The sequence below is a fragment of the Scleropages formosus genome, chromosome 13, assembly GCF_900964775.1.
Source record: "Scleropages formosus chromosome 13, fSclFor1.1, whole genome shotgun sequence".
In the NCBI taxonomy this organism is placed as follows: Eukaryota; Metazoa; Chordata; class Actinopteri; order Osteoglossiformes; family Osteoglossidae; genus Scleropages; species Scleropages formosus.
Window position 1 is genome coordinate 4207611 of NC_041818.1, and position 26051 is coordinate 4233661.

The 26051-nt window shown below is 44.8% G+C and overlaps 1 protein-coding gene across 1 annotated transcript in view; it reads left to right on the forward strand.

The window, feature by feature from the left end:
• Nucleotides 1–26051, forward strand: part of LOC108925316 (teneurin-1-like) — a 263460-nt gene that overhangs the window by 105402 nt on the left and 132007 nt on the right. The window contains exon 4 of the mRNA XM_018737145.2: nucleotides 10269–10506. Coding sequence (XP_018592661.2) covers nucleotides 10269–10506 — 238 coding nt within the window. The remainder of the gene's footprint in view (nucleotides 1–10268; nucleotides 10507–26051) is intronic.

Consider the following 26051-nt stretch of genomic DNA (forward strand, 5'->3'; position numbering starts at 1 on the left):
GTAAAGTTTTTTATGTTTGTTTTTTTGTTTACATCCATATCTTAGATTTGTTCCTTTAGCAGACGGTTTTCTCCAAAGCAATGTACATCTCATGGAAAATACAATTTGTAATACATAAGTAGCTGTGTAAAAGTTTACGAGAACATTGCTGATTCCTAATCACCTCCCTAGTAGGTTTTCTTTTTTTCTTTTTTGAGGTACATGTAAACATTTACATTACATTGCAGGAGTGGCTCTGTAAAGGGTTGAATTGAGCATGGTCATGAACATGTATACTATAAGTACATGAAGAGTTACAGTATACCTTACATAAACTTAAGAGATCATGTGCGAAGTGAGTCCAGACCCTTTTTAGACGCTTTTTAAATGTGGACAATGATTCAGCAGTTCATGCATGGGTCCACCAAGAGGGCAGATGTGGAAGAGTGTAGCAGTCTGGCTGGCATGTAGTAGTTGAAGCCTTGTAAATAGCTGGGAACAGTTCTGTTGATGCATTTGTCAAATTTGTCTGTCTTAAATTTGATCCGGGTGGCTATAGGAAGCCAATACAGAGAAATGACTAGGGGAGGTATATGGGAACGGCAAGTCAAACACAACTCGTGCAGCAGCATTCTGTATCAGCTGTAGAAGTTTGATGGCAGTAGCAGGAAGGCCAGACAGGAGAGAGTTGCAGTTGTCCAAGCAGGATGTCACCATGGTCTGGGCAAGTAGTTGGGCAGAGTCTGTTGTGAGGTAAGGATCCTACTGATGTTATGCAGGATATATCTGCAGGTCCGGGTTGTGGATTCAATGTGCTGAGAGAAAGATAGACTTGAGTTGATCATCACTCCCACACTCTTAGCTGAGGAGGTAGGCAAAATCAGTGAGTTGTCCAATGTGACTGAGAGATCGTGACAGGAAGACAGGCCAGCTGGGAGGTGTAGGATCTCTGTTTTGGAGAGGTTGAGTTGTAGACTGTGATCAGACATCCATCCAGAGATGTCCGACAATCAGGCAGCAATGCGTTCTGAAATGTCTGATGCTCCAGGTGGAAAAGAGAGGAAGAGCTGGGTATCATCAGCATATCAGTGGTATTTTAATCCATGGGAGGCAATGACAGGGTCGAGTGAGGAGGTGTAGATCAAGAAGAGCAGAGGACCAAATACCGAGCCCTGCGGGACACCAGTTGAGAAAGGCAGAGGAGAATAAGTCAGAATTAAAAAGAAATTCAGAGCTGACAGTGCAAAATCACTTATTTTACTGTGTAGTTGTGTTCATTGTGGAACCTTACCTGTTGGAACTTCATTTAAGCTGGCATTTTAATTGTTATTTCTCCACAGTTTCTTCCTGTAACTTTTGGAAATGCAGTTTACTACAGTTGGTGAAAATAGCTACCTTTTCAAGATGTTCAATAGGGTACTTCTAAAGGACTATTTCAAATGCAGATTGCATAAAATGCAGCTCATATTGACTGACAAGTTGAGACCACAGTGCCCTGGTAGTGAAAGGTGTTTCTTTCTCTTTGTTTGTTTTACAAGGCATAATGGTTAACTGTCTTACTGAGTTAACTGTCTTAACTGAGTTACCCTGGTAAGACTACAGAAAGGAAAGGTTTCCCTGTCCTGCTATAGCAACATAGCAGTCATCATTTCTGTGTCACTCAGCAGATTTCCTTTCGCACTATGTCCTCTGTGTGATCATGTTGCCAGCCGCAGGGCATTGTTTTGTTACAGAACAGTTTAGGAGGACAAAAATGAAGTTATCCCTCTCGTGTGACTGCTGACTCAGGAAACCTCAACCCAGGAGAGTGGTCATAGTAGCAGGCTTCTTTTAGCCAGCTATGAATTGCTGTGGGAAATTACTGCAGAGAAGTAAATAGCAACATGTAGTTGTTTATGTAATAACAGAATATTTAATAAAATGTACTAATGACAATATTTTTTATATGATAAACACCGTTATACATTATAAAAATAGGTTATTAGACAAGTAATACATATTTTTCATTCACTCTGTATGTAACAGCTTTGTTGACAAGACTAAGACCATGTTTAGGTTAACATAAAGTTTATCAGAAAAGTGTAAATGTCAAGAGAAACGTTTTAAGGTCTAAGAGGCACCGCTTTGTTAGAGTGCACTGGGCAGTGGAATAATGTGGAATAAGCTATTTATTCAGCTCCGTCATGTGATATTTAGAGATGTACAAAACAGGTGCCAAAGAATAACAGCTTTCTGGCTGACAGCATGCATAACAATTTCCCAGTGGTCAGAAATTTGCTAAAATAAAATATGTAAATAAACCCACCTGCAATTAACCATTCTGAATACCTAAACAATGGTTTTGACTTTATTTATTTATTTTTTTTATTATTTATTTATTTATTTATTTATTTATTCTAATGGCTTCATCTGCAGATAGTTACAGGCTTGCTGCATGCCCAAGGGGGAGTAATATTATAGGAGGTTTAGGAGGTTCCTTTGTTTTAAGTTGGATTTCATGAACAGTGTACTTTCATCATAGGTTTGTAAAGGATATGAGAAAACTATTGCCCCCATTTCAGGTAATTTATCTCTATTTCTGATTACAGAAAAATAAAATGATCTTATTATTTAAAAAAATTAAATTTCCATTTTGTATCCTTTAATACTGAACTGTAGAAACAAGGTGATATTTGTTTCTTATTATGGCAATTTTTGCCATAACATGCTGTTTTACAGCATAATGTTCATGGAAATTATGATAAAAACTTTACACAACAGCAAAAATCTGAAAACCATACCTAAGACTTACCATTAATACTGAATGTTTGATTATATCTTCTGCAGATCTGTCACCTGGCTGTTAATTGCAAAACTATGAGCATACAACCAGAGTACATGAAAACCCAATATCTTTACATGTATTTGACATAGAATGCAGTTGTAAAACGGGGGAAATTTATGAGAAATAACAATGAACTAGGAAAAACTGGAGTCAACAGTTGCATGCTCAGGTTATGGAGATTAATGTGAATTCATAGAATTTATTGAAATGGGCATAGAAACTGCACCATGAGAACAACTATTTATCAGAACGCTGTGTAGTTGACCTTGGTAACTTGATTTTTACCTGCGAACAGACTGAACCTCTTTGTGTGTGCAAGTCTCCTTTGTTTGGTAAGTTTTCTACACTTCCCTTTTGTGTTGTGGAGCAAAAGCAGCAAACCACACTAACGCACCACCTGGTGCCAGTACCTCTCCACCCCACCCACTGAGTGCCCAGACAAGTAGCAATGGGGACTCAACCTGACCCTGTCTGAAGGAATATTGGCAAATGTGGCAAGATGGTGCATATGCAGTCACACACACACACACACACACACACACACACACACACACACACACACACACACACACACACACACATTTTCAGAACCGCTTGTCCCACACGGGGTCGTGGGGAACCGGAGCCTACCCGGTAACACAGGGCGTGAGGCCGGAGGGGGAGGGGACACACCCAGGACGGGACGCCAGTCCGTCGCAAGGCACCCCAAGCAGGACTCAAACCCCAGACCCACCCGAGAGCAGGACCGTGGTCCAACCCACTGCGCCATCGCGCCCCCCGCGTATGCAGTCATATGGGCTAATTATTATTTCAGCCACTTACTGTGTACGCTCACTGTGGTAACACTTTTTCAATCATTCTGTAATAATAATAATGATAATGCATTTTCATGAAAACAAAAGTGCATTTCACAACAACACACATTCTCTGCCCCTCCTTGAACCGCCACCTTACCAAGGTTGGGGGGTTTGAGTGCCTGAATGATCTCAGGAGCTATGTTGCCTGGGGCTATATGCCCCTGGTAGGGTCTCCCAAGGCAAACAGGTCCTGGGTGACAGACGAGACAAAGCGTGGTTCAAAATCCCCTTATGACTATTAAATCAAGGATCTCGTTCACCCCGCCCGGTATGGGGTCACCGGGGCCCCACCCTGGATCCAGGCCTGGGGGGGGGTCGCATGCGAGCACCTAGTGGCCAGGTCTATGCCCACGGGGCCTGGCCGGGCTTAGCCCAAAGCAAAGACGTGGAGCCGCTCTTCGGTGGGCTCACCACCTCCCGGAGAGGACATAAGAGGCCGGTGCGTTGTGATTTGGGCAGTGGTCGGGGCCGAGTGCCCGGCCGACCAACCCTCGGGCGCCAACTCTGGCTTTTGGGACTTGGAATGTCACCTCACTGGCGGGGAAGGAGCCTGAGCTGGTGCAGAAGGTTGAGAGATACCGTCTAGATATAGTCGGGCTCACTTCCACTCACAGCTTGGGTTCTGGAACCACTCTTCTCGACCAAGGGTGGACTCTCCACTATTCTGGCGTTCCCCAGGGTGAGAGGCGGCGGGCTGGTGTGGGCTTATTAATAGCCCCCCAGTTCAGCCGCCATGTCTTGGAGTCTACCCCGGTGAATGAGAGGGTCGTCTCCCTACGCCTTTGGGTCAGGGAACGGTCTCTCACTGTCATTTGTGTTTATGCGCCTAGCGGCAGTGTAGAGTACCCGGCCTTTTTAGAGTCCCTGGGGGGCGTGCTGGAAAGCGCTCCCACTGGGGAATCTGTCGTTCTACTGAGGGACTTTAACGCCCACGTGGGCAGCGACAGTGATACCTGGAGGGGCGTGATTGGGAGGAACGGCCTCCCTGATCTGAACCCGAGTGGTGAGTTGTTATTGGATTTCTGTGCTAGTCACGGTTTGTCCATAACAAACACCATGTTCATGCATAAGGGTGTCCATCAGTGCACTTGGCACCAGGACACCCTAGGTCGGAGGTCGATGATTGACTTTGTAGTCGTTTCTTCTGATCTTTGGCCATTTGTCTTGGACACTCGGGTGAAGAGAGGGGCTGAGCTGTCACCTGATCACCACCTAGTGGTAAGTTGGATTCGATGGCGGGGGAAAAAGCTGAACAGACCTGGCAGGCCCAAATGCATAGTGAGGGTCTGTTGGGAACTTTTTGGCGGAGGCCCCTGTCAGAGAGGTCTTCAACTCCCACCTCCGACAGAGCTTCAACCAGGTCCCGAGGGAGACTGGGGACATTGAGTCCGAATGAACTATGTTCCACACCCCCATTGCCGGGGCGGCGGTTCGCAGCTGCGGCCATAAAGTCTCCGGTGCCTGTCGCGGCGGCAATCCCCGAAGATGGTGGTGGACACCGGAGGTAAGGGATGCTGTCAAGCTGAAGAAGGAGTTCTATCGGGCCTGGCTGGCTTATGGGACTCCTGAAGCAGCTGACGGGTACCGGCGGGCCAGACGGAGCGCGGCTCTGGCAGTCGGCGCGGCAAAAACTCAGGTCTGGGAGGAGTTCGGTGAGGCCACGGAGGAAGACTTTCGGTCGGCCTCAAAGAGATTCTGGCAAACCGTCCGGCGACTCAGAGGGGGGAAGCGGTGTTCCACGAACACTGCTTACAGTGGAAGTGGTGCGCTGCTGACCTCAACTGAGGATGCCCTCGGGCAGTGGAAAGAGTACTTTGAGGATCTCCTCAATCCCTCCGACATGCCTTCCGTAGAGAAAGCTGAGGCCAGGGACTCGGAGGGGGACTTGTCCATTACCCTGGCTGAAGTTGCTGAGGTAGTCAAAAAACTCCTCGGTGGCAAGGCTCCGGGGGTGGATGAGGTCCGCCCCGAGCTTCTCAAGTCTCTGGATGTTGTGGGGCTGTCTTGGCTGACACGCCTCTGCAGCATTGCGTGGAGCTCGGGAACGGTGCCTCTGGACTGGCAGACTGGGGTGGTGGTCCCTCTTTTTAAGAAGGGGGACAAGAGATTGTGTTCCAACTATCGGGGGATCACACTCCTTAGCCTCCCTGGGAAAGTCTATGCCGGGGTACTGGAGAGGAGAATCCGACCGATAGTCGAACCTCGGATACAGGAGGAGCAATGAGGTTTTCGCCCTGGCCGTGGAACATTGGACCAGCTCTATACCCTCACTAGGGTGTTGGAGGGTTCATGGGAGTTTGCCCAACCAGTCCATATATGTTTTGTGGACCTGGAGAAGGCATTCGACCGTGTCCCTCGTGGCATCCTGTGGGGGGTACTTCGGGATTATGGGGTTCGGGGCTCGTTGCTACGGGCTGTTCGTTCCCTGTATGACCGGAGCAGGAGCTTGGTTCGCATTGCCGGCAGTAAGTCAGACCTGTTCCCGGTGCATGTTGGACTCCGCCAGGGCTGCCCTTTGTCACCGATTCTGTTCATTATCTTTATGGACAGAATTTCTAGGCGCAGCCAGGGAACAGAGGGTTTCTGTTTTGGTGGCCGCAGGATCTCGTCTCTGCTTTGTGCGGACGATGTGGTCCTGTTGGCTTCATTGAATCAAGACTTACAGCGTGCACTGGAGAGGTTTGCAGCCGAGTGCGAAGCGGCGGGGATGAGAATCAGCACCTCCAAATCCGAGGCCATGGTTCTCAGTCGGAAAAAGGTGGATTGCCCCCTCCGGGTTATGGGGGAGTTGCTCCCTCAAGTGGAGGAGTTTAAGTATCTCGGGGTCTTGTTCACGAGTGAGGGAAAAATGGAGCGGCAGGTTGACAGATGGATTGGTGCGGCGTCCGCAGTAATGCGGTCATTGTACTGGTCTGTGGTGGTGAAGAAGGAGCTGAGTCGTAAGGCGAAGCTCTCAATTTACCGGTCGATCTACGTTCCTACCCTCACCTATGGTCATGAACTCTGGATCGTGACCGAAAGAATGAGACCGCGGATACAAGCGGCAGAAATGAGTTTCCTCCGCAGAGTGGCTGGGCGCACCCTTAGGGATAGGGTGAGGAGCTCAGTCACCCGGGAGGAGCTCGGAGTAGAGCCGCTGCTCCTCCGCATCGAGAGGAGCCAGTTGAGGTGGCTCAGGCATTTGTTTCGGATGCCTCCTGGATGCCTCCCTGGGGAGGTGTTCCAGGCATGTCCCACTGGGAGGAGGCCTCGGGGCAGACCCAGGACACGTTGGAGAGACTACGTCTCCCAGCTGGCCTGGGAACGGCTTGGGGTTCCCCCAGAGGAGCTGGAGGAGGTTTGCGGGGAGATGGAAGTCTGGGGGGCTCTGCTTAGACTTCTGCCCCCACAACCCGGTCCCAGATAAGCGGAGGAAGATGGATGGATGGACACACTGTCTGAAGCCACTTCTCCCATGCAGGGTCCCGGCATACCAGAGCCTAGCCTGGCAGCACGAAGGGGGAGGGGACACAAGCAGTTCTTCAACCCCAGACCCACTAGAGAGCAGGCACAGGCCAAATCCACTGTACTACCACACCACCATGCCCCCCCGCAGGAAAAAATACATGAAAATTTGCTCTGGAACACAAACAAAAATAATTTGGTGGCACAAAGTTGGCTAGTTTGAATGATAATCTTACGATTACTGGTGAAGCCATTTATCAGTATTGTGTTTATCTGCGTGATAATAGTTCCTGTTACGCAGACCTGTTGTATGACTGCTTTGCCAAAAATCTGCTGTGCCATTAAAGGTAACTGCTATGCATTATTTTCTTGGACAGAAGGATCACTTGCTCCTCCTGTAGACTAGGCCGTTTTACATTTTAGGAATGCATACATGAAAGATTTTACCTTATATTCTATTGTTATTTAAATTTATTCAGTTTTTACTCAAGAATGATCTGAGCCATGCATTTTTTTACAGTGACACAGTAATAATTGTTGATGTAATGCACTTTTAGTATTGTTCTCTGAGATGTATATGTACATCACTTTGCAGAAAAGCATGTGCTAAATGAATAAATGAAAATATAATAGATATACTATCTATATTACAGAAAATCAGCTGTGCACACATTATCAAAACAGTACACTATGTACTTTTTGTTCTATACATTTTTAGATTTGTTCAGTTGTGTTTTTTTTTTTTTGCCCCCCACTGGAAAGTGTCACATTTGCTGCTGTTTGTTGTGTTATTGATTGAACTGAAAGGTTATTATGGTTATACCCTGTGATATGCCAATGCCAGTTAAGAGAATTTGACTTACTGAGGGATTCACTACCCTTGCTTTGTTGTATGTTTTGAATTATTTGATCCCTGAATTTGGATTTTGTGCACCTCCTGAGAGATGAGACCAGAACCACCATGTGGTTTTCTTCTCTACTATAGTGTGGCCCATTCTGTGAAAAATTCTGAAGCTCCATTACCTCCATTACTACCATTGTTTCCAGTTGTTTTTCTGTGGGCTTTTTTACATTATGAATGCATATTATACATCTGTATGATTTCTTTGTGAAAATTTGTTCAGTGTACAGTATATATTAGCTGTGAAAGAGCTGAAGGAGAGCAGGCAAACAATCATGCAGTATTAGAGAAATTAATGAAGAGAAAATATCGTGTTATGTCGTATTATGAAAACTAATGTTAACTATTAAAGTAATTGCACCTGATTTAATGGAATGTGTTGATATTTAAGCCTAAATTTTTGTCAGTTTTGGAGGCTCGAGATTGCATAAAAAATTTTGCCATTGAAAATAATGCTAATTAAATCTTTGATTTATGAGATTTTACCTTACAAAGAGCTTTTCAGGAACCCATTACCTTTGTAAGGTGGTGGAAGACTGTCATTTAATGAAAGAAGCTTTTACTACCAAAGCCAATGCACAATTTGCATTGGCTTTGGTAGTAAACAACAAACAAACAAATATTAGTTATTAATAAATTAAAGTGATTTACATAACGTAAGGTGGTGCAGTGGGTTTGGCTGGGTCCTGCTCTCTGGCGGCTCTGGGGTTCGAGTCTCGCTTGGGGTGCCTTGTGACGGACTAGCGTCCCATCCTTGGGTGTCCCCGCCTCCAGCCTTACACCCTATATTGCCAGGGTAGGCTGCGGCTTGCCACAACCCCATTTGGGACAAGCGGCTTCAGTCAGTGTGTGTGTACATAACATAAAGAATTTTATCCTTACAACCACCCATTTTTTTCTTCATAACTGCTAACATCTTACCCTTTTTCTCTTCCAAAACATTATGTGCTGTTGAACTGTGCAGACAGGGAGTTTGAATAGAGGCTGTGTGTATGCATTTGTAACCAGGCTCTTATCAGATAAAACCTCGGGAGAAAGCTATGCTGGACAAAAGTCCCCATCTGATTTAAATCCTCCATAACACACTGAAATTACACTTGCAGATTAGCCTGATCCAAGAGACTCACACACAGCTATCTCAACCTAGATTTGCTGTATCTGGTCAGACCTTTACACTTATAACTCCCCGTATGAAACTATGAAATCACTACGTTTAAGTAAGTGGCCTTAATAGGCTTTCGACATTTGAGTCCTTGCTGTTCCACCTACTCAGGGAGCCTTGACTTCATGCTGGAATGATTTAAAGTGTGAAAAATGCAAGTACTGTTGCAGGGCACAGCAAGCATATACTCAGTTAACAGTTCAGTAATTATGTTCAGTGCCACAAACAATTTTTTGGACTGAACAGTAGTTACCACACTAAGGTGGCCTCCGCTCACCCTTTTGCACAGGACAAGCATGTATTCATTTATCCTTTATCAGAAAATGGACCAGGCTTATCAGATTGATTATGTGGACTGCTCTCCCACATTGAGTTTTGCAAGATACCTAAACATTTGAAATTATTGATCTGTTCTTTTCAAGGTCATGAAGAAAGGCAGATTTAATCCTTTCCCTCGGTTTTCATTGTTTCTGAGGGAATTTGCTATCTCCAGGATAACATCCATGATGATTAATTGTTCCCAGAATGCCAACATAAAGCAGACAACTCCACCACAAGGCCTTTTGTTCTCAGGCATGACTTTGATGTAGAGTCATGAAATTCCACTGAACTATCCCTCAGTACTGGTTTTTTACCTATTAATGAATGTATTACAAAAATATTAATGTTTTACACATGACAAGTAATAACTATCGGTATTTGTAAGCAAGGTAAGGGTTTTCATATACGATCAGCATCAAATCTAAAAACATTAAGCAACTGTTACAAATATCTATTTCCTTCACAGTTAAAAATGTTGTACAGCTCTTGAAAATTTAAATCAGTTTTATTTAGTTGCATAACAACAGGTGTGAATAATATTGTATGTATTAGTAATGGAGAGATCTTAAATTCCCAGAATCCAGAAGCAGCAACTCTAAACACCATTCTGCTAACTATAATGTGGATGTTTGAAATTTCCCTGTTCCTACTGTCTTAATCATAAACTGCAATATAAACATAGCATAGAGTATGTGACAGAAAATATTTTACTAGTCTTTCAGTGGCTCGTCATTTGGTCTGTGTGAGAGTATGTTTCTCTGTATGTGTGTTTCTCTGTAGAACTTCCCAGCGCTTCACATGGCCAGTTCACCTTCAGGCCTCTCCCGCCTCCTCCGCCACCCCCACATGCGTGCACATGTGCCCGGCCAGCCTCCCATGCCCCGGAGACCCTGCAGAGAAGCACGATGCCTACACGGGGCCCGACCAGCCGTAACACAGAGCCCAGTGACACCCAGACGAAGAACTCACAGCTCCACAGCAGCTGGGTCCTTAACAGTAACATTCCCCTGGAAACCAGGTCAGACCATTTAGAACCATCTTTTCTGAAGCGCACACGCCAACAGTCACCATGGGCTAAACTGCATAGATCCAGCTAATGGGGTTGAACTCATGGTGACACCTGAGTTGGTAAAGAAATAAATACAAGCCAAGTAAAAGAAATCAAAGTACACTAAATTTTTCCCATTATTTTATAATTTTAAAATAAATAACCAACTACAACAGAAATGTTGACATCATCAGAAACAAAGTGATTTTGTTCAAAATATTTTGCACACATATGGTGAATATTTATCTTTCCATCCATCTACACATCCATATCTATATCTCAATAAGTGTTTGTCTTCGAGGGGGGTGCGGTGGTGCAGTGGGCTGGACCACAGTCCTGCTCTCTGGTGGGTCTGGGGTTCAAGTCCCACTTGGGGTGCCTTGTGGTGGACTGGCATCCTGTCCTGGGTGTGTCCCCTCCCCCTCCAGCCTTCGCCCTGTGTTGTTGGGTAGGCTCTGGTTTTCCACGACCCTGGATGGGGCAAGTAGTTCTGAAAGTGTGTATGTGTGTCTGGCTAACAGTGATCTGAAGCCTGTCCCAGAGTCATTGAGTGCAATGCTAGGGGAAGGTACTGAATGGATAACAGTTGATTTCAGGGCAGCTGCACACACAGTCACTCATCAGGTGTGTGTGAAGATTTTACCTTAGCTGAATTTAGCAATTTTGCACTTCAGAACAAAGTTTTATCTTCACTGTTCACAGTTTACAAAAGACACAGTTATTGATGGCAAAGCAATTGGTAGTGTAGTGGTTAAAGCTGTTACTTTTGGACCCAAAGATTGCAAGTTTAAGATAAAAATACGCATTATAAATGGACAGGTAGGTTGATAAACTAAAATGATTTGTACTGTGTGATATTTATGCTAACTCACAACCATTCTCTGAAGTCTAACAGAAGAAATATTCTAGGGAAGTAATTGTATGACCTGGTCATAAATTCAGTTTCTTAACCACTGTCTTACTATACTTACTGTGACACATTGTGCTATAATAATTACTCAGTAGTCATTCAGTTGTCACCTGGCCTTTTCATCTCTTCATCAATCATTGTGAAAAATCCATTAAATGTTAACAGCTAAATTGATGTTCCTCAGCACTTTACTAAATACAGGCTGTTCCTGCTTGATTTTTTTACAATATTGTTAATAAAAATCAAATCGGGCAGGACACAACCATATCTGTGGCTTTACAGGCTATGGTCCATGAATTTGCCTTTGAAAGAATATTGAAAGATAAATAATGTTTGGATTTTTAGCAAAGGGTTCTCTTCTTCTTCAATCCTCTTCGCTCCAGTCGGAGCATAGGGCCTTCACTACATGTCTCTATCAGTCTCTGTCCTGGAATGCTCGCTTTGCCTCTCTCCAGGACATCAAAATGGAGTTTTTGCAGTGTTGGTTTCTGTAGTGATAAAATTTTTACGGCATGGGGTTGCTAGCCCCACACCCAACTTTCCTCCTTTTGTAGCTGGGCTTGGGACTCCTGTATAAGGCATAGCTGATCCTGGCAGCATGCCAGACAAGACAAGGTTTTAATAAGATATGAGTCAGTTCATAATTAGATCCTCTTTTGGTCAAATAAAGTAAGTGCAATGCAGAGAGAAGATTAATGATCGGTGAAATATTATATATATATATATATATATATATATATATATATATATATATAATTTCACCACTCGCCCCCTCTTGCGGGCGGTCTTACTCCTTCAAGCTCGGTTCCTCTACCAGAGGCCTGGGAGCTTGAGGGTTGTGCGCAGTATCTTAGCTGTTCCTAGGACTGCACTCTTCTGGACAGAAATCTCGGATGTTATTCCCGGGATCTTCTGGAGCCACTCTCCCAGCTTAGGGGTCACAGCCCCAAATGTTCCGATTACCACGGGGACCACTGTTGCCTTCACCTTCCACATCTTTTCTAGCTCCTCTCTCAGTCCTTGGTATTTCTCAAGCTTGGGATGGCGACATCTATCACTACGGCTTTCTTCCTCTGTTTGTCCACCACTACTATGTCCGGTTGGTTAGCCATTACCAGTTTGTCAGTCTGGATCTGGAAGTCCCACAGGATCTTAGCTTGGTCATTCTCGACCACCCTTGGGGTGTATCCCACTTTGATCCTGGGACTTCCAGCCCATACTCGGCACAGATGTTCCTGTACACTATGCCAGCCACTTGGTTATGGTGTTCCATGTATGCCTTGCCTGCTAGCATCTTACACCCTGCTGTTATGTGCTGAGTTGTCTCAGGGGCATCTTTGCACAGGCTGCACCTGGGGTTCTGCCTGGTGCGGTAGACCCCGGCCTCTATTGATCTTGTACTTAGAGCTTGTTCCTGTGCTGCTATGATTAGTGCCTCTGTGCTGTCTTTCAGTCCAGCTTTGTCCAGCCACTGGTATGATTTTTCGATACCAGCCACTTCTTCAATCTGCCGGTGGTACATAGCGTGTAGGGGTTTGTCCTTTCATGATGGTTCCTGTTCTTCCTCGTCCTCCTTCTCGGGTTTCTGCTGCCTGAAGTATTCACTAAGCATCTCATCAGTCAGGGCCATCTTCCTGATGTAGTGAAGGATCTTTGTTGTTTCATCCTGGATAGTGGCTCTGACCCTCACTAGTCCTTGGCCTCCTTCTTTCCGCTTAGCGTACAGCCTCAGGGTGCTGGATTTGGGGTGAAACCCTCCATGCATTCTCAGGAGCTTCCTTGTCTTGATGTCAGTGGCTTCTATCTCCTCTTTTGGCCAGCTTATTATGCCAGCAAGGTATCTGATGACTGGCAGGGCGTAGGTGTTGATAGCCCGGACCTTGTTCTTCCCATTCAGCTGACTTCTCAGGACTTGCCTTACTCTCTGCAGGTATTTGGCGGTTGCTGTCTCGTTCACTCTTGGCATACAGCTTGATGTCATCCATGTAGAGGAGGTGACTGATGTTTACTCCATTCCGTAGTCAGTACGGTAGCCAGTCTTGGTGATGATCTGGCTGAGGGGGTTCAGGCCTACGCAGAACAGCAGTGGGGACAATGCATCTCCTTGGTAGATGCCGCACTTGACAGTGACTTGCACAATTTGCTTGGAGTTGGCCTCTAGGGTTGTTTTCCACTGCCCCATTGAGTTCCTGATGAAGGCTCTTAGTGTCCTGTTGATCTTGTATAGTTCTAAGCATTCCAGGATCCATGAGTGAGGCATCGAGTCATAGGCTTTCTTGAAGTCAATCCAGGCGGTGCACAGGTTGGTCTGCCTGGTCTTGCAGTCTCGAGTGACTGTTCTGTCTACCAGTAGCTGGTGTTTTGCTCCTCTGGTGTTTCTACCAATTCCTTTCTGGGCCCCGCTCATGTATTGAGCCATATGCCTGTTGATCTTAGCCGCTATGATACCTGAGAGCAGCTTCCATGTTGTGCAGAGGCAGGTTATGGGGCAATAGTTGGATGGGACTGCTCCTTTCTGGGGGTCCTTCAGGATCAGGACTGTCCAGCCTTCTGTTAACCATTCAGGGTGTGTCCCATCCATTAGCAGCTGGTTCATGTGTTGCCACCTTCTTTAGCCAGAAGGCATGGATCATGTCAGGGACTGGTGCTGTCCAGTTCTTGTACTTCATACATTCTTGGATGCCTCCCACTGTGATGGTTACTTATATATATATATATAAGATCATTAGGGGGGGTGTGGTGGCGCAGTGGGTTGGACTGGGTCCTGCTCTCCGGTGGGTCTGGGGTTCAAGTCCCGCTTGGGGTGCCTTGTGACGGACTGGCGTCCCGTCCTGGGTGTGTCCCCTCCCCTTCCAGCCCTACGCCCTGTGTTGCCGGGTAGGCTCCAGTTCCCTGTGACCCTGTATGGGACAAGTGGTTCAGAAAATGTGTGTGTGTGTAAGATCATTAATCTTCTCTATATATTTCTGTGTGTATATATAGATATATGTATGTATATATGCTAGGAGTGTGGTGGCACAGTGGGTTGGACCACAGTCCTGCTCTCCGGTGGGTCTGGGGTTTGAGTCCCGCTTGGGGTGCCTTGCGACGGACTGGCGTCCCATCCTGGGTGTGTCCCCTTACCCCCTGTTTTACCGGGTTGGCTCCGGTTCCCCGTGACCCCGTATGGGACAAGCGGTTCAGAAAATGTGTGTGTGTGTATATTTGCTATTATTCACATTTCCTATGGATGCAAGCTTAGTAGAGAATCAGATGTTGAGAACACACAGGCCACCTCCAAGAGACGATGTTTTGTTTACTTTTTTGTTTGTTTGTTTGTTTGTTTAAATAACAGCACTGGGTCACAGTAACACAGAGGCAGAAAGCGCATGCTGAGAAACACCAAATATGTCTTCATATATGTAGCACAGACAGAAGGTCATAAGATTACAATATTTCATAGGTATGGTCATGTAGCACTATCCAATAAGTTCCCAAAGGGTGTATAGACATTCCTCATTTGTCAGAAGTTGAAGAAGACTGAACTTTTTGTTCATCCACATATTTACAGAGGGAACTTCATGTGTGCTCCGCAGCATTAAAACACACACACACACACACACACACACACACACACACACACACACACACACTGTCAGAACCGCTTGTCCCATACAGGGTCACAAGGAACCGGAGCCTACCCGGCAACACAGGGCGTAAGGCCGGAAGGGGAGGGGGACACACCCAGGACAGGACGCCAGTCCACCACAAGGCACCCCAAGCGGGACTCGAACCCCAGACCCACCCGAGAGCAGGACTGTGGCCCAACCCACTGCGCCACCACGCCCCCTGCACATTAAAACACAATTTTATTAAACTTAATAAAATAAAGAATTTTGGTAGTGGTTTAGCAAGAAAATATGGGAAATGAAACTTTTCCCACGGTTTTCTGAATGATTCAGAAGATCTTTTTACCCACGGAACTTTTCGAGAAACATCTGGACAGGGAAGTGGTTTAGCCTCCTTTAGGCAGGAAATAGGAGTAGATGGAGGGTGCGCCTCTAAGTGAGAAAATAGATTATATAGAGGAGCCAGAGGTCTCCCCTTGGGGTCCATATTGGACAGAGACGTCGTTGTGTTTATCCCTTCCTACTGGGAATGGCCTTTTTGGGTATGGAGGAGATTGCCTCCATTTTATTCTCCTGGCTTCATCACCCTCAGACAGGTGGTAACTGCCCCTCCAGCTCCCTTTTCTGGCTCCCGAGAGCCAGAGTGCTTCAGGCTTACCCTCCAGGCAGACAGGTGGTGCCCCCCAGCTGAATCCCATTTCTATGCATAGAGGTGCCCCTGCTGCCCTTGACTTCACCCACGGGCCAAACAGCACTAACCCCCTCTCTCTGACAAGTCCCCCTCTTAACACTTCCCACTACTTTTCTTTTCAAGGTGGTCCTGGGTTTCACTGCCAATGTGAGACACACCAGGTGATGAGCTGCTGAAAATGGCATGGCCACTTTAGGGCTTTTAACAGCTATTTTCCAGGTAAACACAAATCAAGGACAAAAGAAAGCATCTATTTTGGGCACCAGAACTCCCGACCCTTTCAGTGGAGCACGACGGTGCAGACACAAACACACACACTCCAGTAAACAGCTACCCTCTGCCTCTCTTCTTAAACACTGCAGAGTTGCTCTTTAAAGTCACCTGAAAGGCTTCCAAATGGATGATTCGGGTCATATTCAAGGCTGAGGTTTTCCTCATATTGCATTTTAGTATTTCCCGGTATATAGTGTTTTCTCTTCAGTGTAAATAACCTTAGGCTGATGTCTTCCACAGTAATATTTATGTGTCAGCAGCTGCTCCTCTATTTTTCTGAAAGCATATTATAAAAATGTTTTCATTTTTAAAACTTTTTTCCTAGGCATAGTAAATTTATCATGACACTGGCTCAAAGTATTTATTAAAATAGTTGTCATACCATGTATTTTCAAGTTGACTATGAAAATTAATTTTCTCTGTGCATTTTAGAGCTCAAAAAGAATTGCCAAATTCTAAAGTTTAAGAGTAGGAATGTCAAATTTTGATCCACTGATACACATCTAGACGGCACAGTAGTGCAGCAGGTAGAACTTCCTCCTAACAGTGCCTGGGCTGTTTGGACATAGTTTTTATTGTAGCTCAGTCTGTGTGGAGTATGCATGTTGTCCCTGTATCAGTGTGGGTTTCCTTTGAGTGATCTGTTTTCCTGTCATATTCCATAGACATCCAGTGCAAGTGATGTTAAATTGACTATATTGGCTAAACTGCTCACGCTAAGATGCCCTTGGTATGTCAGTGAGTGAGTGTGAGGTTACCCTGCAATGAGTTGGTGTCTTTTCCTGGGTGTATCCCTCCTAGCCTACCATCCAATAATTATGGGAAAGGCTCTGGACTGCTGTAACTCTGACCAGGATAAGGGGTTAATGAAACACACACACACACACACACACACACACACACACACACACACACACACACACACACACACACACACACACACTTTTTGAACCACTTGTCTCATATGGGGTTGTAGAGAGCCGGAGCAGACACACCCAGGACAGGACGCCAGTCCACCACAGGGCACCCCAAGAGGGACTTGAACCCTAGACCCACCAGAGAGCACAACCCAGTCCAACCCACTATGCCACCACACCCCCACTAAACACACCCTGAAACAAAAGTTCTTTATAAGGTAATCAAAAACCACAAACACAGTATAGGCAATTTACATTAACATTTACATTTATTGATTTAGCAGACACACACACACACACACACACATTTTCAGAACCGCTTGTCCCTTACAGGGTCACAGGGAACCAGAGCCTACCCAGCAACACAGGGCGTAAGGGGAAGGGGACACACCCAGGACGGGACACCAGTCCACCACAAGGCACCCCAAGCGGGACTTGAACCCCAGACCCACCGGAGAGCAGGACTGTGGTCCAACCCACTGCGCCACCGCACTCCCCGATTTAGCAGACACTTTCTCCAAAATGATGTACATCTCACAGAAAAATGCAATGACATCGATAGAAAGATACTTGGATGCAGAGATGTAATTGTAAAGCACAGTTAATTTGTAAATTTTCACCATATAAACCAACATACATCACGAGTAGCTCCAAAAAGGTTGAATAATAGTTTAATCATTTCTAATCACAAAATTATAATAATTATAGCAATTGAGAGTCATCAGTTTGCCTGAAATGCATCTCTTTGGACTATAGAAGGAAACCAACAGAAACACAGGAGGAACATGGACACACCATAGAAAATAAATGTGGATTGAACTCATGTTGAGTCACATAGCCCAGGTGTTGCTAGGCACTTGCACTACCTACTACAGCTTTATTCTGTGTTCACCCAATATTTATAGAACAGTTTAATAATCTTTCTGTGGAAACAAATGTGTTTTTGCATATATAGTCTATATATGTAGACTATGGAAAGAAAAATGTGAGGATTTAAATTTAAATTGTTACTGTGTCCCCTTTCTACATTTGAAAAACAAACACAAAACAGTAATTTTTATGACCTTGCTACTTGAAAAGTGAAATAACACTCATTCCCCCTGGAGCCCTCTAGGGAAATATGAGGGTTGCTTATATGAGATTTGATGCTGAACTCTATCATGACACTGGTGGCTATTGTCTTGGAAAACTGTATCGGGATATGAATAGAAAAGGAGCACAAGTTATGCACATTTTTCTTGTGTTTCATGTCTTATTTTTTAAACAGATTTTCTAAGTATCAGGTTCTGTTTTATTCTTCACAAGCTTTAAGATCAATATTCATGGTTTGAAGGAGTCAGAAGGTTCCCTGTTGAGTTTCATACCAGCCTCTGCAATTTAACCCAGTCCTGTTTGGTTCTCTCTGACCTTGTAGTTCTCTGACAAGGTGGTAAATGCACTACTGTAGAGAAGCTGTGGCATGGAGTGTAAGCCTTCTCTCAGTTTACTGCATTGCAAAGTCTCCAGCTCTACACTTTTACTGGAGTTTTCCGGTATACCAGCTGTAGGCTTCTACCATTGGTAGCATAATGATTAGAGCTATTCCCTTTTGGTCCAAAGGTTGCTGGTTCAATCCCTGCCTCCGGCTGTAATGCTCTTAAGCAATTTACTTACCCTAAATTGTTCCAGTAAAATTTCCCTGCTGTATAAATGGATAAGTAACTGCAAATACCGTACCATTGTAAGCTTCTTTGGAGAAAAGCATCAGCTAAATAAGTAGAGGTAGGTATCTCTTGACCTAAAACATAAGTGATTCATAAATACCCAGAATTATGACAACTATCCTATTAACTTCACTATTTTATTTTCAAGTTCAAATATTTGGTCTTGATGTCTACAATTGCTCCATCTGCTGTATTATGACATCAGCTGACTGTGCTTCCTCAATGCACCATATTTCTTATTGTTTAGCTCTCAGTCAGTGTTTTGTGTGTTCATCAGAAACTGCCTTTTGGTTATAAAATGTTTTGTTTAATTTGTTTTTTGTATACAAAAGCCAGCAAGTTAAAGAGTGAATGTTCTGGAGGTTCGGGAAAAGAAAAAAGTGAAAGACAAATTTAGCAATTAAATTGAAAATAATAGGACAACATGAAAATATACTGTACTGCAGTTATAATATAATATAGAAGACTTTGGCAAACTCTTGTTGGTGACCTATACCTCACCTGGGATGAAGGGCAAAATTAGTTGACTATCTGGATTTACATTATTATTTTATATTTGCATAATTTTGACATGAATTTATGTGTAAAATTAGTGAGAAAAATATAACAAGTTCATACTATAGAACATATCATTCGTATACATTTATGTATGCTTATGGTTTCTATAATACACTATAAAGAAATTTTCTGCTACCGACAAAGTTAATGATGATGTTTGTTGGAATAGAACCCCATTGAAAGTTGAGGACCTCTTGTATTACACATGGAGAAGCTTGGCATTGCACCCTATAAGGCATTGCAGCAAAACTGAGTTGGCACTATATATACACAATTTTTCAGCTGTTTGAAGGTAACATAGATTAATGGTCACCATCACAGAGCAGTGCCACTTGAAATAGTGGAGGGCAATGTGTAGGCCCATGGAAGTAGGCTGCAGCAGCTTTTGCAAAGACTTTGTATAAAGCATACATTGTGCTGGGTATCACAGGCAGTCAAGGGAGAAAGGTCATCAACATTATTAAGGAAGCTGCAAAGAAAGAGGGCATCTAAGTGGCTGTAGATGAGGAGTGGTGAACAATGGACTCAAGGTAGCATTACCTGGATTCAAAAGGGGGTCTGATCAGCTGAGGTCAGCTCTGATAAGCACCATCACCTGGGTGACCGTGTCTGATGTTAAAAATTCAGAATATCTGTTAACCCTGGGTTACATCATTGAAGATTCGTCCAGGTTTATCGTAAGATGTGTGTAAAAAGCTGATATTGTTTGAATGTAACACAGAACTGTAATATTATTTTACAAGCAAAATTTCCAGCTTTAGAGATAGGTATGTTTTCAACAGTAGTGTTGAGTTTTACTTTAGTTTCTGTTTTTCCGTTAGTAACACATGGAAAATCAAAGGTATTAGTCATCATTTGTGACTTTTTAAGCATGTTTGCAGCATCAGCAGGTTCGGAAGTGAATAAATAATGTCTTAATGTCGATGACATCTTAATTTTTAAGTTGTTATAGGTAGCCTTATTTTCCCTTTCTGTGAGCAAATATGTATTTTATTGTAGGACGTCACAGGTATAACTCAACTCGTGGTTAGCGTTTTTATTTGTTATTCACATTTTCATGAACATGAGAGGAAAGTCATGTTTATTTCTCCATGGCCAGTAGGCTTACTTACAGCTTTAATAATTGCACGGTATTGCTGTAATTTAATATATTGCCAGTTTTCTATTTGTCTTATGCCTTTGTTTAGTGCATTGTGTCACTATGTGAGAAGAGCACTCTATAAAAATCACTTGAATTGTTGATGTTTATTTCTGTAAGTATTCAAATTTTTGCAGAATAGTGACAGAAGCCATGAGAGGAGCACTCACGTGCAGCTAATTAAAAAGAAGCCACATGGTGAGAGAGAGAAACAAGAGGGTAGAAACACAGCAAGACAGGTTAGACCTCATCCGGAGAGAACTGCAAACAAAAAGAAATCTTGGGCACATAGTACTGCAGAAAAATAAATCCACTTTAGCAAGTAGCAATAAATGAAAAAGTTAAATGTTTTCTGGAAACAGAAGAGACATACGTAGTTTTTCCAGCAAAGATTTTTTAAACAACATTTTCTATAATTCATAAAATCCTGACATGTAACTTTTATATTTACCATACATTTAAAATGTGAAGAAGGGTGGGTGATCTACTGCTAAAAAACAAACAAATAAACAAACAAGTAAGTAGATAGAGCAACACACTTGTTCACACTGCAGAGATAAAACACAAGAACAGATGGGCAGACACATAGGCAGGCAAGCAGACTGACTGGCTGACTGATTATTGGTTTTCTCTGTATACTCAGTCATTTTACTGGTGCTGTATGTACAGTTCCAGATGTGCTACTTTCTTTTTTGAAAACTACATCTTTGGATTGCAGTTTGAGTCTTTCTGCCTGCAAAGTCATAATTAATATTTCATCAAGATGCACAACAATACTACACTGATCCATTATCCTCCTTGAAATGTGTTACCTAGATAGAGGGCATCCGGTTGAATATTGTGCTAGATTAAAAACACAATGGTTAGCAAGTAGAAATTCTATTAAGACTGGAACATTTTCATATTGAGAAATAATGTCTTCAGTAACATAACTAAGTAAAACTTTCACAGAAATGGGACTCAGTCAGTTGTGCTCCAGGTTAAAAGTACTGATCAATGTACTCTTAAATACACACACACACACACACACACACACACACACACACCATAGTATACATAATACTGTAACATTTGCTGCTTTGGACTCCCATAAGACAAAGAGGGATGCACAGACACCGTTGATGAGGAATGTTTATTGCAACTCCAGCACATAGTGAGAGATAGCAGCAAATATACAAAGAAATAATATTCTCAGTCCAAAGACATTCTTTTCTTCAAGGACCTGCACCTCAAACCAGCCTTACACACTCCCCAACAGGCACTCACCCCTCTATAATCCTTGACAGCCCCGCTGTGGTTACATAACTATTTTACATTTCCTACAATTATTTACATTTACTCACTTGATAGATGCTTTTCTCCAAAGCAACTTACAATGGATACTATGTAGTGTTACTAGCCCACACAACTTCTTCACCAAGGTGACTTATACTGCCAGATACACTATATACCATGGGTCACTCATCCATACATCAGTGGAACACACTCTCTCTGTCACTCACACACTATGGGGGAACCTGAACAACATGTCTTTGGACTGTGAGAGAAAACCCATGCAGACAGACAAACCAACATTCTCTCACACCACCCAAGCACTGTGAGACAGTAGCACTACTCACTGTGCCACTGCTTATTTACAATAAGCATCTGTTCCCACTTGAAGGGGATGCTCTTCAGTAACATGGGTTATTATAAAATTATCCCAATTCTTCCTTTCATTAGCAGTTTCCCCATCAAGAGAGAAAATTAGATTGTCTGGTATCAGTAAGTAAAAAGCACAAAAGTAAGCAGTCAAAGTAGATATAGAATAAAACACAAATGGCTGCATATTACATTGCATAAAATTATTGGAAATTATAACGCATTCGTTGCAATGCCAACTCTCCCATCTTTCCTTACTCCGCTGGGTCCGTATACGAGGCGGAACCTTCTGTCATGTCTGGCTCTGGAAGGAAGCGGCGAACCCAAGTGAAGAGCGGTATACGTGGTGTCTTCGGGGAAATCCAAGAGAGGAGGTCAGAGAACAGGCGACTGGTCTTTGAGGTGCGAACGTCATAACAGGGAGAATCCAAAAGGCGAGGTCGGTACACAGGCAAGAGGTCGATGATCATAAAGAGGCACAGGATTGTGGGAACAAGGGACGGGATCGGGGAAGGCGTTCAGGAACAGGAATTAGCTAGAAGGTCGCAAACGAGAAGGCGAACAAGGTTCCGCATCAGCTGCTGGTCTGACGCAGCCTTTTATGCCCCGGTCTGCGTTGCATCCCAGGTATTCCGTGTCGGCTCGGAGGTGTGGGCGTGGCAGTAGCTATGTCAACAGCACTGTCTTTCCTCAACTGTCTGAAAGAATCTAAATGTGATTTCCTTCCATTTACACTTTGCTAATGTTAAGAATGTTTAGAAAATAAATAGAATTCTACTCCTAAGTATTATGATGCATCCATTACATTTTCTTTTGCATTTACATTTCCCTTAATTTATTTTGCAGACATCCATCCATCCATCCATCCATTTTCTTTCTCGCTTGTCCTAGTAGGGTCGGGGTGGCAACAGGGAGAGCAGAGAGGCCCAGCCACCCCTATGCTTCGCAACTTCCTCCAGCTCAGCCTGGGGGATCCCCAACTGTTCCCAGGCCAACTGTGAGATATAATCCTTCCAGCGGGTCCCAGGCTGACCTCGGGGCCTCGTCCCAGTTGGTCGTGCCTGGTATACCTCCAAAAGGAGGTGCCCAGGGTATCAGATGCCCGAACCACCTCAACTGGCTCCTCTCAATGTGGAGGATTAGCGGCTCTACTCTGAGTTCCTCCCGGATGTCCGAACTCCTCACCCTATCACGGAGTGTGTGTCCCAACACCCTGCGGAGAAAACTAATTTCAATCGCTTGTATCCGCGATCTTATTCTTTCGGTCATTATCCAAAGTTCATGACCATAGGTGAGGGTAGGGACATAGATTGGTCGGTAAATGAAGAGCTTTGCCTTATGGCTCAGCTACCCTTTCACCACTACAGTCCAGTACAGCGACCGCATTACTGCTGCCGCTGCTCCCAGTCTGCAGGAAATCTCATGCTCCCTTCTCCCCTCACTCGTGAACAAGACCCCAAGATACTTAAACTCCTCCACCTGGGGCAAATTCTCTCCCCTTACCTGGAGGGGGCATGCCATCCTTTTCCATGAGAGAACCATGGACTCAGACTTTGAGGTGCTGATCCTCATCCCAGCCGCTCCACACTCGGCTGCAAACCATTCCAGCGCATGTTGGAGGCAACCATGTGACTGTGCCGAAAGGACATCATCCACAAAAAGCAAAGACGTCACCTTCGGACTCCAGCATAAAATGCCCTCCTGACCTCGACTGCGCCTTGATATCCTGTCTGTGAAGGCCACAAGCAGGAGTGGAGACAAGGCACAACTTTGGCAGAGTTGAACACCCACATTGAACAGGCTTGGCTTAATGCTGAGTATATGGACACAGCTCTGGCTTTGTGTGTACAGGGACCGAATGACCCGCAGTAGTGGCCCCAGGACCCCATACTCCTTAAGCATCTCACACAGAATTTCCCAGGGAACACGAATATAGGCCTTCTCCATGTCCACAAAACACATGTAGACTGGATTAGTGAACTCCCATGCCCCCTCAATTATCTGTGAGAGGGTAAAATGCTGTTCCACTCTTCCATGGCCAGGACGGAATCTGCATTGTTCCTCTTCAATTTGAGGTTCAACTATCAGCGGAAGTCTCCTTACCAGTACCCCGGTATAGACTTTCCCAGGGAGGCTGAGAAGTGTTATACCCCAATAGTTGGCACACACCCTCCGGTCCCCTTTTCTTAAAGATGGGGACCACCACCCCCAGTTTGCCAATCCAAAGGCACTATCTCCAAGGTCCATGCAACATTGCAAAGGCGTGTCAGCCATGACAGCCCTACAACATCCAGGGACTTAAGCAATTCCAAACATATCTCATCCACCCCCGGTGCTTTGCCACTGTGGAGGTTACCAACTACATCAGTGACTTCCACCAGGGAAATGGACTCTGACAGCCTGGAAGCCTCTGGCCCTGACTCCTATAAGGGAGGCATATCTCTCGGGTTTAAGAGTTCCTCAAAGTGCCCCTTCCACCTCCCGACAATGTCCTCATTAGAGGTCAGAGTTTCTCCATCCCTGCTGAGCTTTGCTCACAGCTTGTGCGAAGCTCCTCCAACCTAACCTGAGCCGCCAGATGGTTCTCCAGAACCTCTTTGAAGCTGACCAATAGTCATTTTTCATTGCCAGTCCAAACTCCCCCCATGCTCTGGATTTTACTTTTGCAACTGCAGCCACTGCTGCCTTTTTTGCCTGCTAGTACCTGTCTGCTGAGTCAGGAGTCCCTAGAACCAACCAGGCCCCAAAGTCCTGCTTCTTCAGCTTGACGGCTTCCCTCACCACCGGTGTCCACCAGCGGGTTCTTGGGTTGTTGCCATGACTGGCAGCAACAAGCTTTTTACCACAGCTGTGCCTGGCCGCTTCCACAATGGAGGTTCTGAACAGGGTCCATTCAGATTCCATGTGCCCTACTTTCTCCAGTACATGGGAGAATCTCTCCCGGAGGTCCTCCGACAGTCGTTCCCAGCACACCCTCATTAAACGTCTGGGCCTACTGGGTCTGTTCATCAGTTTTCCCCGCCATCTGATCCAACTCACCACCTGATGGTGATCGGTTGACAGCTCAGCACCTCTCGTCACCCGAGTGTCCAGAACATGTGGCCTCATTTCACCATTCGGGTTCAGATCGGGCAAGCCGTTCTTCCCAATCACCCCCAGCCAGATTTCCCAATCATTGCCAACATGACCGTTGAAGTCCCCCAGCAGGACTATGGAGTCTGTAGGTGGGGCCCTGACCAGAACCCCACCCACCCTCTCCAAGAAGGCTGAATACTCTGAACTGCTGTTTGGTGGGTAAGCACACACAACAGTCAAAGTTTTCCTCTCTGCGACCTTAAGTCACTTTGAGGCGACCCTCTTGTCCACCAGGATAAACTCCAGTTGCGTGACAGCCAGCCGGGGGGCTTGTGAGTATCCCCACACCCACCCGGCGTCTCTCACCCTGTGCAACTCCTGAGTAGGACAGAGACCACTCCCATCGAGGAGTTTGGTTCCAGAGCCAACACTGTGAGTGGAGGTGAGCCCAACTATATCAGTTGGTATCTTTCAACCTCCCACACACGTTCCGGCTCCTTCCCCACCAGCGAGGTTGCATTCCACACGTCAAGAGTCAGTTTCTGTCGCAAGGGGCTACGACGCCACGCACCACCCTGCCTCCACCCTGCCCACTTTTGCAGACACTTTTCTCCAAATCAATGTTCAACTTAGTAAAAAAAAAAAAAAAAAAAAAAAAAAAACACAATCAACAACAGTCGAAGTGATAGGAACATCACTGAAATACTGTTTTGGACTCACAGTCAGTTACCACAATACCACATTTTTCCAGGGAGGAGAAAGGTATTAGACTTAAATGCCCATTACTGAAATACAGAGATACTGGGCTTAAATTAGATTTAAATAGACTCTCAACAAATATTGATCAAGGAGACAAAATTGCAAAACAAATAACATATAGCACATCACCATACATAAGCATATAGGTAGTGTCATGATCAGTATAGTTTCTGTAGAAAACATTTTGCGTGCCACGGGGGGGGGGAGGGGTGAAAAAATTAGCACACGGAAATGCAGTTTAT